The sequence below is a fragment of the Diadema antillarum genome, unplaced genomic scaffold (assembly GCF_040938485.1).
Source record: "Diadema antillarum isolate AM-2024a unplaced genomic scaffold, OU_Dant_1.0 seq00000682_RagTag, whole genome shotgun sequence".
NCBI lineage: Eukaryota > Metazoa > Echinodermata > Echinoidea > Diadematoida > Diadematidae > Diadema > Diadema antillarum.
Window position 1 is genome coordinate 2,340,550 of NW_027271587.1, and position 13,096 is coordinate 2,353,645.

General features: G+C 39.5%; 1 protein-coding gene across 1 annotated transcript in view; it reads left to right on the forward strand.

Annotated features, from left to right (window-relative positions):
* LOC139737141 (ribosomal protein S6 kinase 2 beta-like) overlaps window positions 1-12,659 on the forward strand; it is a 115,309-nt gene extending 102,650 nt beyond the window's left edge. Inside the window, exons 12-20 of the mRNA XM_071647819.1 lie at window positions 497-630; window positions 4,639-4,695; window positions 5,179-5,343; window positions 6,018-6,176; window positions 7,706-7,867; window positions 8,824-8,900; window positions 10,308-10,428; window positions 11,236-11,373; window positions 12,531-12,659. Coding sequence (XP_071503920.1) covers window positions 497-630; window positions 4,639-4,695; window positions 5,179-5,343; window positions 6,018-6,176; window positions 7,706-7,867; window positions 8,824-8,900; window positions 10,308-10,428; window positions 11,236-11,373; window positions 12,531-12,659 — 1,142 coding nt within the window. The remainder of the gene's footprint in view (window positions 1-496; window positions 631-4,638; window positions 4,696-5,178; window positions 5,344-6,017; window positions 6,177-7,705; window positions 7,868-8,823; window positions 8,901-10,307; window positions 10,429-11,235; window positions 11,374-12,530) is intronic.
* Window positions 12,660-13,096: the final 437 nt, after the last annotated feature.

The following is a 13,096-nucleotide window of genomic DNA, read 5'->3' on the forward strand; positions in this document are numbered from 1 at the left end:
GAAACTTAGTACCGGTGCAAATTTTGTACGTTCTATTATAGTCTTTCCTATTCTTGAGCACATAGGGACTTACGCACTGTATGTTATGTGCTATATATTCATCATTAGATATTATTTTGTATGTAGTCGTACTAGTTATCTCTTCTGTGTTTGTTTGTTTTGTTAAATCATATTTGTTTTCAACAGTCGCATGTGGAATGATCTAGAGTTGGTGAATACACAGAGTAAGCTAGCACGGGTACCTCTTTCGTTTCCCTCCCAATTTTGTGAAGATTTCGTCGGGCAAGAAGAATAATAAGGGTGTTAAGTTGCCACTAAACCCATAGTGTCCAAGGCAACTTAATGCCCTTCTCATTCTTAGACGACGATTTATTAACGATGTTCATGCATAAAACCGTCCTGTTGGAAGGTGCAAACTCTTTGCATTTTCTCTTACACCCGAGGCAGTTACATAACTTTCTCCCTTGCCATCTCTTCCCTTGTGCCCCGACCCCAGATTCGCCAGCCGTGCCACCCAGCGCGGGGGCTCACCAGCTGTTCCGGGGCTTCAGCTACGTGGACCCGGTCCTAGTGGAGGAAGCCCAGAGGGATGCGGCCATGAATAACTCACACGCATCACCAAAGGAACAGGTGAGCCCTGGTCTTCTTGAATTAACCCCTCGACTCCCACAGTCTCGGGTGGTAGGCTTCCACTGCAGTGCCACACTGAAATGTATTAGTCTCACTGGATTGAAAGATGCTGATATGTCTGTAGACTGTAGACTGAGCACACTTATTTCAGTACGTGCAATGTTTATTTATCTATCATGATTATTTTTGTTTTGTTTTCTGCGCATAGTACATTGTACATGTATTTAAGCCAAGGCTCGACGCTAACTTTTCGCTCCGATGGCCCCGTTAGGGCCACTAAAATATTTGAATTTGACATTTTGGTGATTCAAAAGAGAGATGTAGTGGCCTGAAATAAATTCATTTCCAATTTCAGTTGCCCGATCGGGACACCAAATGATAACTATTTTTGGACATTTGTCAGCCCAACATTAATTTCTAGTGGCCTTGGTCCACTACAAGACCACCTCAAATGTTGAGCCTTGCATAAACATGCCATGTACTGCACCCAGCGGGCTTGCTACTTTGGCAGAGATTTGCATTGGGTAATTTTGTCGGAACGATAAAACCCCAAGAAGAAGTTGCTTGAAAGCAAGCAAGTTTCTTAACAGTTGATGAATATGTGAGCCAAATTGTGCAAATTATGAGAAAGATATGACCCTTGAATGTAAGGATCTCAACAGACAGGCCATGCTGTGCACATCTTGTATAGGCTGTTGAACCATTTTTGTGTACCCAGACATATTAGTCTAACTTGCCATAGTGCTGTTTTATCAGCATTCAGTAATGCAGCCAAATTTGACCTTCAGGTAAAGTTAGCAAGCCTGCCCAGGTGGAGCAATGTTCCTCAGTCCAACATGGAGGCCTTGGTAACACAATGTGGATTAGGGGATTAGATAATCTCTGCTTACTGACATTTTGCCAATCAGGGAAGAAAGCACCCCAACATGATTGTGAATAACTGTAAATTGTAGATTGTAAATAAAGTGCATTTAGGATTAAAGGGGTGGTATAGTATTGGTTGAGGTGAGGATTCTGCTTTTAACTTTTTGCAAGATGATTAGAAAGCATTTCATTAAATATTTAAGAGCATCCAATTTTAAGAGGAATTCAAAGTTTATTTGATGAAAACCAGTTTTGAAATGGCAGAAATATCCAAAAACAAAGTGATCGTAATGAAAGGTGGGATATTTATATTAGGATCGCTTTGTTTTTGGATGTCTCAACCATTTCGAAACCAATTTTCATCCAGTAAACTTTAAATTCCTCTTAAGATTTTATGATTTTCATATTTCGTAAGAGGTCATTTCATTATCTCAAAGAAATTATGATAAAAAAACGTTGGAAACCTGAAGCCCCATCTCAACCGATACTGTACCCTCCCTTTAAGTCATGTGGCCATCATGTCTCTGGCATGGGAATCTCATCCTTTAAAAAAAACACAATGGAATACAGAATAAAGTTATGTTTTGGGGTTTGTTTGGGGATTTATTAGTTCTTTAAAGTACAAAATTTGGAAAATTCTAGATTTGAAAAACCCATGCAAGTAGAGTCCCAATTGTAAAGCCAAAACAGCTCTGTCTTTGTTCGTGGTTTGACATCTTGTAAGATATACCTAAGATCCTGTTGACGCCTATTGAATTACGTAGAAAACTGGCATGTACATTACAACAACAACAAATAGAGCCTGCAGCACTGTTATAACAGGTGTGGTTAATGGTGATATAGTATGAAGAGTGTCTTGGCACTGTCAACTTTCACAAGCTGTAAATCAAGCGCATTGTGGATATCAATAACAGACAAGAGTCGATCCTTGGCTGTTCGATTGCCCAATTAATCATGCAGTTATGTTGTCATTTTATATGTGGATAAAGTGAGTAAGGTAGATACAGCTGTATCCCTAGCCATGGAATTGATCCTTGGTTTTGTGTAATTGCTCATTGAATCATTTCCGTCTCCCACTTTCGGATTAGATCCATGGCTGTTTGATGAAGTGGAGGTGTTAATGTCAATCGTGTGACTGGTATGAAGCCTGTACAGGGCAGTGGCGCCACCCCAAATTTGCTGTGAATTTCAGAGCAAAACATTCAGTATGACATCCTTTTTATTATTGGCACTCTGTGCAGTTTAGATGTCCAAATGTAATTTATGTACATGTGTCATGGGAGGCAGTTCAAATGTGAACTAGGGATGATGCTGCATTGTAAACTATTGCTTGAGTTTACACAAATATTAATACCGAGAGAGAAATGAGCCAATAAAGCGAGGGTGACCAAAGGATATGTGGAAGAGACAGTTTGAGGAAGAGCTGGGGAGGGTTGGATTAAAGGGACTGTACAGTACTGGTTGAGGTAGGGATTCAGGTTTTGAACATTCCTAAGTGAGATTATGAAAAGCCTTTTATGAAATATGAAAGAGCATGTAATTTTAAGAAGGATCAGGGTTTATTTGATGAAAATTGGTTTTCAAATGGCTGAGATATCCCAAAAAGTGCTAATAATAAAAGGCAACATGCTACAACTTTATTAGGATCTCTTTGTTTCACCTTGTTTTTGGATATCTCAGCCATTTCAAAACCGATTTTTGTCGAATACACTTTTGATACCCCTTAGAACTGCATGCTCTTTACCATCTCAAAGAGTGGTTTCTGAATATCTCACAAAACGTTCAAAGCTAAATCTTCACCTCGACCAGAACTGTACACACCCCTTAAGAAAGGAGGCTGTCACAATTTGGAGAGATGGCAAGAAGGTGTGAGAGCTGTTAATGTGAGAGCTATGAGGTGATTCTGGCCACCCCCATTATGGGGTACAGACCAGGATAAAAACCGGTATGATGATGATAGTGTTGATGATGATGATGAATGCTGACATGGTTTTCATTCAAACAGAGCTATAGCTGTAAACCATCATTGAATTTGTCATGATTTTCTGTTTTTGGATGAATACTTTTTAGATTATCCTTGGGAAAATACGTCAAGATCCCACTGGCAAAGAGCTTATTGTTTTTAATGAATATCTGCGATGGGCACTACTCTCATTATTCATTTTAACTGAAAAAATAAGCCAGTTCGTAATTAGCTCATGTACACCTTGGTAGAAATGACCTTTATTTTTTTCTCAGTTGGTTAAGCACATCACTCGTTTTCAAAGCGGTATGATGCATAAGCTGCCCAACATAACAATTTATGGAATTTGTGTTCAAACAAAGTGTGAACTTGTGTTTAGATCAGGTGACCAGAATAGTCTGTCAGTTGACACTTTAGTAGGCATCTAATTCATTGTTTCATATTGAATGCAATAACAACCTTTTTCTTTTGATATTGCCAAATACCAGGCTTGCTGTCAAGTGGATGTGCTGGCAAGCACTATTAAGATAAGGATCACATGAATAATCATCACATTACAGATGCTTGTCTCAGTGAATTGATAAACCAAAATGCCTGTTGGTACAAATGACCTTTTTCTGCTCGTGCGCAAAGTGGAATTACAAACTGGTCTATTGTCACATAGATTTTTTGTTTCCATAGAAGGATTGAAAAGTACTCTTTTTGTATAATTTCTATTCAAAGGGTACAGAAAGTGTGACATGCCTATTACCTGAGGCAAGACAAAAACCATACACCAAATCGAGTGGGGGGGGAATTTTTTTTTTTTTTTGAATGACAAGTTGAAAAACATTTTCATATTTTTCCTTTCCAAATATTCTGCATAAGCCTGGCATCGCCTATTGTTTCATTTCATTTCATTTTATTGTTCCTGTATGGTACAATATAATCAACTCTGATCACTTTCACAAATAAACACATGGTTCATACCAATTCATGGTTGATTTTGCACATGGCAGGTAAGAATTGAAAGAATCAGGTACAATAGCAGGAATTGCTCTGTGATTGTCATTTGAGACCAGAAATGTGTTCATTCTCGTTTTGAACATTTGACCCACTGACCTATAATAGAAAACAGATATCTGCAATTTTTTAACTGAAAATTTTCCTTTATTTTCTTGTCTATATGTCTTGTGTTTCAGCTACCGATAAAGCATGCAAGGATATCGTCCATTCACGACGAGTATGATCTACAAGAAGTAAGTTTCCTTTGCTGATTTCCGAGCTGCCAATGAGCATGTTTGTGTGTTTTGTTTGTTTTTGGTATATGAGGTTAATGTGTTTCTTTCTCTTTTTAGTGAGAAATTTCAAATGGCACACTATATTTTAGTTTGTTTTAGCATACTTATATATGTAGTTAGCATGCATATATATGTAGAATCTCCAATTTTTTACAATTTTGTCTTTCACCTGTTATAATGAGCATCTTATTGTGCATCATCGTTTCTTTAGGCCTTTTTGTTAATTTCTTATATCATTCATATGTTGCCTTTGGTTCAAGCAAAATAAATCTCTACTCTTTTTCTCTTTGGCAGTTTTTATTGTTTGTGGTTGTGATTCTGATATTTAAATAAAATCTATTTGTGTACACTTTTCCTTTTTCTTACTGTGACTGTACAATATCCATGCACTTGTTGCCATGGTGACATATTGCCTTTATGCGCCATATGAATTTTTTGCAGGATATAGGTCTGGGCTCCTACTCAGTCTGCAAGCGCTGTACCCACAAGGCCACCGGCCAGGACTACGCCGTGAAGATCATCGAGAAGTCGAGTAAGGACGTGCGGGAGGAGATTGAGATCCTCTTGAGATACGGTCACCACGGCAACATCATCACATTAAGAGATGTGAGTCTTTCGCTTGGACTTAGGCATCATCATCATCCTTGGGGGAAAAATCCCAATGGTTTTGTTTTTGGTTTTGTTTTCTATTGAAGAGAGGATATGTGATGGAGCAAGAGAAGTGGAACCAGATGGTACTTATGTATCTAATTAGATTTAATATGTGCATAAATGGAGATGAGGGATTATTAAACCTCCTTCGTTGGTATTTAGTGTATTCCATGAACTAGAATAGAGCTATTTGCTGTGTAGTGTAACATCTAGCACACTGGTTTCAAGAGTGTGTGTCCCTTTGGGAACCCTCAAACCCTGCCAAGTTCTCAGCAAATGACATCTCAAATAGATTTGCAAAGTCAGGCATGAAGTTCATCAGATTCTGTAAAATGTTTGTGTTGATTGATAACAAAGGGTGGTGGTAGCTACCAGTACGTTCTCTCACCGCTTAGGAAGTGATATCGAATGTCTTCCTATCATCTGGTTTTTGTACCTGTGTGGGCTCAGGTAAAAATATTCTGCCATGAAAAAAATTATGAAAAAATATTTGTCAATGTCTGAAAAGAGTAGTAGCGAAATGTCATAACTAGAATCCGATCAAGATGGATGGAGTGCAATTGCTCTCTCATCGAGGGATGATTGGCCACTTAGCTCACTGCTAGTATCCTCTGTCTCCATGGCAACAGGTGTTTGACGACGGCAAGAGTGTCTTCATGGTGATGGAGTTGATGCGGGGTGGAGAGCTGCTGGACAGACTGCTGAAGCAAAAGTTTCTCTCGGAACGGGAGGCTTGTGAGATCATGCTGACTGTAACGCGCACTGTGGACTTCCTTCATCAGCAAAGGGTGAGTTGAACTTTGACCCTCAACTTCCCAGGGATTATGGGTCTTATGTTTTATAAGTTCTGTGATATTATGTCAAATGGTCTACATAAATGCTGGTTAATGAATTGTCGTATTGTGGTCACATGACTAATGGAGCAAGGATCTGAGATTGTTATATTGAGAGCAGTGTGATTACATCAGGTAACATAATTCCAGAATTTTACTGGCTGCTTATGGGTCAAGAATGAAATGATGTTTATTCAGGACATATAATATGACGATTATTGTCTTGTCTGTTATTGTTATATAACACTTGACAGTCCCTTGGGAGTTATATTTCCCCCCTCCAAATATTTTCTGGGGTCACATGAAATAAGTAAGGCTGTGAGATATAATTAATACTGTTTTGAGATGCAAATATACCACATCAGAATTTACTCCAGATCTCCATTTTAAAGCATTGCACATCAAAAACTACTGGATGTTTACATGTACACTGTAAATACACAATCTTAGTGACATTGATTACCATATTGATGGTGATGATAATAATGATTATAATCACAAGCACAGTGCAACGACAAATTCTAGCACTGCCATGCAAAAGAACATTGCATACTGGTAACTAGGACCATGTCTCTGTATGAGGTGCACACATGTGGGTCAAGAGTGTAAAATATCTTGTCCAGTGCTGTATGCACCGGGCATTATTTGAGTCTGGGATCTCCGTTAAAAGAGTCTCATCCACTACACCACAGTGCTCACACACATTATTCATGTGATGTGACAAGTAGGTATTAGATCTCATATGCAAGATGTTGTGGGGTGCATGGATATCTGTGATCTTGTTGCATTGTAGCACACACTTTTATATTAATCACCTTTGCCTTTCTCTAGCTGGATAGAAGGATACAAGAAAACAGCTAGGACTTCTAATGCTTCTTTTGTCTGTATATCAGTAAGGCCATAGAATACTGTATATGCCATATATTTCGCGAGTCTAAATTTTCGCAAATCGGAAATTGCCGACAATTTCGCGAATGGTTAAATTCGCGATCGTGGAGTCCTGTACTGAACAGAGAAATGTACATGCGTACGTCACATTCACATCGGGATCAGAGTCAATATTTTCACGTGTCTTTAATTTCGCAAATAGCACATGACTCGCGAAATTCGCGAAAATAGAAACCTCGCGAAATATTTGGCGTATACAGTACTTCTTTTGTACATCGTGGAGTACCGGGTGATGCATGTGAGCAACAGAACTGAAGAGTGCCCCAGTTTAGTCAGCTGTGATTCTCAGACTGCCCCAAGGCCTAGAGTAAAAGTAAAATGCTCATCTTCCAGCTAGAGGGGATAGTGGTACTGTAGTATAAAGGAGTCAGTGCCATGTAGAAGCTTGAAAACATTCCAACTCTTTTTCCATAACTTTTTGTTCAGGCTTCTTAGGAGTTTTCAGGATACGATCACGTGTCTAGTGTTGTTTGTTGATTTTGTTGGATGAGAGCTCTCGTAATGTCACATATCTATGTTTGTTTGATTTGCCGTAGGTCGTTCACAGAGATCTCAAGCCAAGTAACATTCTCTACGCTGATGAGAACCTGTCGCCGTGCTCCCTGCGTATAGCAGACTTCGGCTTTGCCAAGCAGATGCGGGCCGACAACGGCATGCTGATGACGCCTTGTTACACAGCCAACTTTGTGGCTCCCGAGGTAGGCATTGGTATTATTTACATGTCCACACTGAAACAGAAAATTTTTATTGATTACTGTTATATGCTACATCTCGTTTGTATGTAGCTTCTTGCTGATCAATGTGATAATGGTTTCATATTGTGTCACTGGAGACAATATTTAGAGTTTGCTGTAAAAAAAAAGAAGAGATAATAATAATGAAATAAATAGATAAATATATATAGATATATATATATATATGTATATATATATATATATATATATATATATATATATATATATATATATATATATATATATATATATATATATATGTGGAAATGGTTTTCCAGCAATTATTGTGTAAATTGATAATCTGATGCTAGTATACACAAGTTTTTCTCATCTTGATTGTCTAAATCATTTCAGGTGATCTTTTTGTATGTTTATTTGTTCAAGTGTCACTCTGTTAATGTAGTATGGGTGACATTAAAGTGCTCACTTAGTAGAACTCATACACATCCGTAAGTTGACAAGACCTTTATATTGAAATCATGAATTTTCAAGAGAGTGTGAAAATTGTTCTTATTTTTGCAACATTCTTGCAAAATAACATCAATGTAGAAACACTGTTTTGGAATAACATTGATAATTGTAGAGTTTTAAAACTCATGTCACTATATTTTTATTTTTAACTGTAAAGCAAGATATTTTTCGCAGCATGAAATTTTTGTGAATTGGAGCTGATGGTCTTTTTCATGGCATGAAATTCGTAAAATGAAAATACAAACAAACAATTTTGGTTTTTACAGTATTCGAAATTGAGCTAGGGGGGTTTGAATACATGCCAATTGAGATATGAGGTATTGTCACCATCGGTGTAATATGCTTGTGCTCACATTGGCACGTAAAATGTGTGTAACACACCAATGAAACATTGCTGTGACTGTTGTGAAGACTGTGCTATTAAAGATGGTTGGTATCCTCTCTAACAGGTGCTGAAGAGGCAAGGATATGATGCAGCCTGTGACGTCTGGAGTCTGGGTGTTATTCTATACACCATGCTGGCTGGGTAAGTCTCTCATCGCTCAGCTCCTTAGGGGTCACATTTCATGATTAAGATCTGTGCAATTTCAAATTAAATAGCAATCATTGCATATACCATAGCAATGAATGTCACATGCTGAATGATTGCTTTCTTTTTGCCTGGTACAGTAATGCTGCGTTTACACTATGTTACCGGTGGCCACAGCAGTCACGTTTCAGGCCATCGTAGACAAACGGGAAGGACGTGAGACAACACACGGTGGGACGAAAAGGGCAAACGTTGCAGGCCGTGATCGCCGTGGATGCCAAAAAATTTGCCACGGCAGTGCCGGTGCTAATGAGAAGCCTTGTAAGCTGTAATAAAATGGGGTGAACGCAACAAAGCCTGACAACACGTAGTAGACCGTAACAAAACTTGCAGGCGGTCTGTAGTGGTACGTGACGGAAAATATTGTGTAGTCTAGCCTGACCAGATGCCGTGAGAACAGTGTCTGATAGCTACATGTTCACCGAAGCGTGGACTGGAACAAACAGGACTAGAATACGGAGGGGAAAAAACAGGAGATTGTCCCATCTACCCACGGTGCATTACGTTTCAGGCAAACGGGGCTACCGTGGCCGCCGGGAAGATGGTGTAAACGCAGCATTACAATGCTCGTGATCAGAGCCATGCTGATTTTCACTAGAAAAGATGCACAGTATTCATCATGTGCAAACCTCTCCTGTCTGTTTCAAACTGTGTAAAAAGGGGTATGTGATGACAAAATAACATTTATCAACTGGAATGCAAAAAACTCCTCTAAAAATCAATTCAAATGAGTTTTTTTTTTAAATCATGTTTTGTGTCTGTGATTGCACATTATGGTAATGAAAAATGATGAGATTTTTAGTCTTAATAAAGTAATGGACTGCCACTGAATTTGTACAAATGTTGTCCATTGCTCATTGCTGTGAATAGAATCATTGCAGTAACTGTTTAGGAACTAACTTTTAATATGAAAGATTTATACGGTTGCTCATGTGATGAGTTTGGAGACAGCAAACAGGACACTCTTAAGCTAAGCCCTGTATTCATAAAGGTGGTTTAAATCAAAACCAAGGTTTGAACTTAGTCCATTGACTGAACTAAGCATGAAATAGGCATATTTTTTGTATGTGATTGTTAATGCGTGGTCATTATGTGATGTCTGTTGGCGTATGCGAACTGTCAGGAGCATTTGCACAGAAGAAATTATCATAAGCCATGGACTAAATTGAAACTACCTTTGTGGATACAAGCCTTTTTATGGGCTAAAGATAATAGAGAGAAACCCAGGATAACAGGGAGGAAATTTTTGTTTGTTTATTTGTTTGTTTGTTTGGGTTTTTTTTTTAGTTAACCAGAAACATATTCAAAAATCTGCCTCACTCCTATTCCTTCTCCCTGATGCAGCTACACACCCTTCGTGCACAAACCAGACGATCCAGGCAAGGTGATACTGTCCCGCATCCAGGAGGGCAAGTTCATGTCAATGGAAGGCGGAAACTGGGACAACATCTCGGACAGGGCAAAGGTCAGTCCTACCTACGCCAGGTGGATTACTCAGACACCCTGTAATCAGTCGTGGGTGTTCATTTTATCCTCAGTGTGGTCGCCCTGATAGCTTACGGGGCTTGGGCTATGTGGGAGCAGTGGCTTCTCTGTGAGCTATTAACCCGTTGAGGACGGTTTGATTTTTCTACAACAGGCCTTTCCCAAAGACGCTTGCCCGAGTAAACTCGGGACTCGTCCTCAACGGGTTAAGAAAAATCGAAGGAATCTGATTAGAGAGTGTCTGAATAAAGGTGGGCAAAAAAGCAATTGTCTAAATTAAAATCAAATTAAATTGCATACAATTGTTTATGAATTGAATAGTTACAGACTTTAATATGTCATCACATGTGTTCTCTTGTGTACATCATTTCAGCCAAAATAGGAGGAGGGGGGGGGGGGGGGGGGAGAGGAAATGGTAATGATAATGAATATCATACAAAGTGTAAGTCCATAGATAACCATTCCTCCCCCCCCCCCCCCCCAAAAAAAAAAAAAAAAAAAAAAAAGAGCATCCTTTATATGATATTCCTTGTCAAATATGTATTATCCAAAAAGCTTGTTGGCAAGTACTTTGTTGAAATAGCATCACTCTTTACAATACACACACTGCATTCTCAAGCAGTATTCTTCTTAATGATAGAACTTTTGGACACACCAAAGTCCAGATCTAAGCAATTGGGAACTCGTAACGAATTGTCTTATTGCCTAGTCAAAGAAGGGGTTTATGAAACATAAACTGCAAACTGTGTTTAATGGTTGTATACTTGTATCTCCTTATACCTCCCAGGACTTAATATCACGGATGCTTCATGTGGACCCGTACCAGCGACCCAGCACCAAGCAAGTCCTGCAGCACCAGTGGTTCCAGCGCATCGACCTCCTCTCTGAGCTCAGGCTCCAGGCTCCAGAGAGTGATCTGGTGAAGGTGGGTGCTCCCACTCCCCCCCCCCCCTCCCCCCTCCTCAGAGGCACCACCCTACCCTCTCCCCCACTTTTCCCTTACTCCCTCCCCCATCCTCCCTTGATAACACAATCACAAATTTCATTTCATTTCATTTTATTGATTGGTTTCTTCAGCATTTGCACAACCAAAATTAAAATAAATATTTCAGATGTAATGAAACTGACGGTGCAATTTGACATCCTGATATAACACAAGATGGGCTTAGCAAAATCAGTGAGCAATATAGATTGTATTTTCTATTGCAGAATGTTTGATGGGGTTTAAGGAGTTGATACAGAAAGCAAAGCCTGAAAGCAATAATAACATATGTTCACAAACACACACATTTCATCACTTCCCTTTCCCTAGCTAGTTCACACTTCTCGATAAATCTCTTCTCTTCAATACTTATGAAGCTTTTCCCTTTCAATGTGTCTCTTCGACATACTTTTTTTTAATTCTTGATCATTTCTGCTTGTGCGGTAACAAGCCACAAGAATTGAAGTTGGTTAGGGTTTGATAAATGGTTTGATGACATTACTTAATTCATCACATGAGTCTTAATGTGATGCTTTTAAGACATGCCTTGTAAAGCATTACTAGTGATATGTTGAAATAATTGTGATTGTTCCAGGAACTCTGCTGTTGTTGGAAAGATCGAGTGAATCAAGGTCATTCTGTAATGGCTAGTCGCTAGTCAGTAGTAAATGTTTACAAAGGGCACTTCCTAAATCCTTCCTGAAGAGAGTGTGATTTCCAAGTCAAATCCTACCAAATCCATGCTGCATGTCTGAATATCTTTCACTGATTACAAATACCAGGTACACTTAAACTTAAAAGATGGCAATAGTCCGAGACACAACACACACGCACAGCACACAGACTTGAGTAGTGTCGTTTTGTGAACTGCCAAATAAGATTTAAAAAATTGCATACCCTGTCATGAATATGAAAGAGTAAAGTGTTGATTCAAAATTTTAAATGGAGCAACTGGGTGGTGCTTGTTGCCAACATCAATAACGAATGCCTCCATATGAAAGATGCAAAATCAAATGTTTGCCTAAGTATTTTTCTACTTTTGAAAAATCGTGAAATTGCAATGTAATATCCAACCTGCCCTGTCTTCCCTCTTATCTCAGTCTGCAGTGAAGGCCACATTCAAGGCACTGAACCAGGCCCAGGCAGAGCAAGGGCCCCTGGAGCCGGTTACCTCTTCCAACCTGGCCCAGCGACGGAAGCTGAAGAAGCTGAGCTCCACCACCATCTAAATCTCCCTCTGCCCCACCCCCTCTCCCCTCCACCAGCACACCACACCACACCCTGCCCCGCCCTGCCCCACCCTCCCGTGCAGCACCCTGCAATGCCAGTCTCGTCCAGGTGTTCATGACCCTTAAACATATTTGCGTTGTCTCTCTCTATCTCTCAGTAGACTGCCCTACAGTGGCAGGGCTAACATTCTTCACAAGGGGAATTGAAGTCAATAGAGACCACCCAAAGCTGCTCCTTTACTCAAATCACATGCCAAATACTCACAATTAGTTAGTTCACAGATCCGCTGCCCAGGCAACTCAGATGATTTCTTTGTTCATCCTAGAAACTGAAGGTTGAGTCGCTTGTCACAGTGAGACACAAATGCATTCACAGTTGTAAATTTTCACTTTTTTTAACCAGTGTCCTTTGCTGTGCCAAAGAAGCTGTGTGCCCT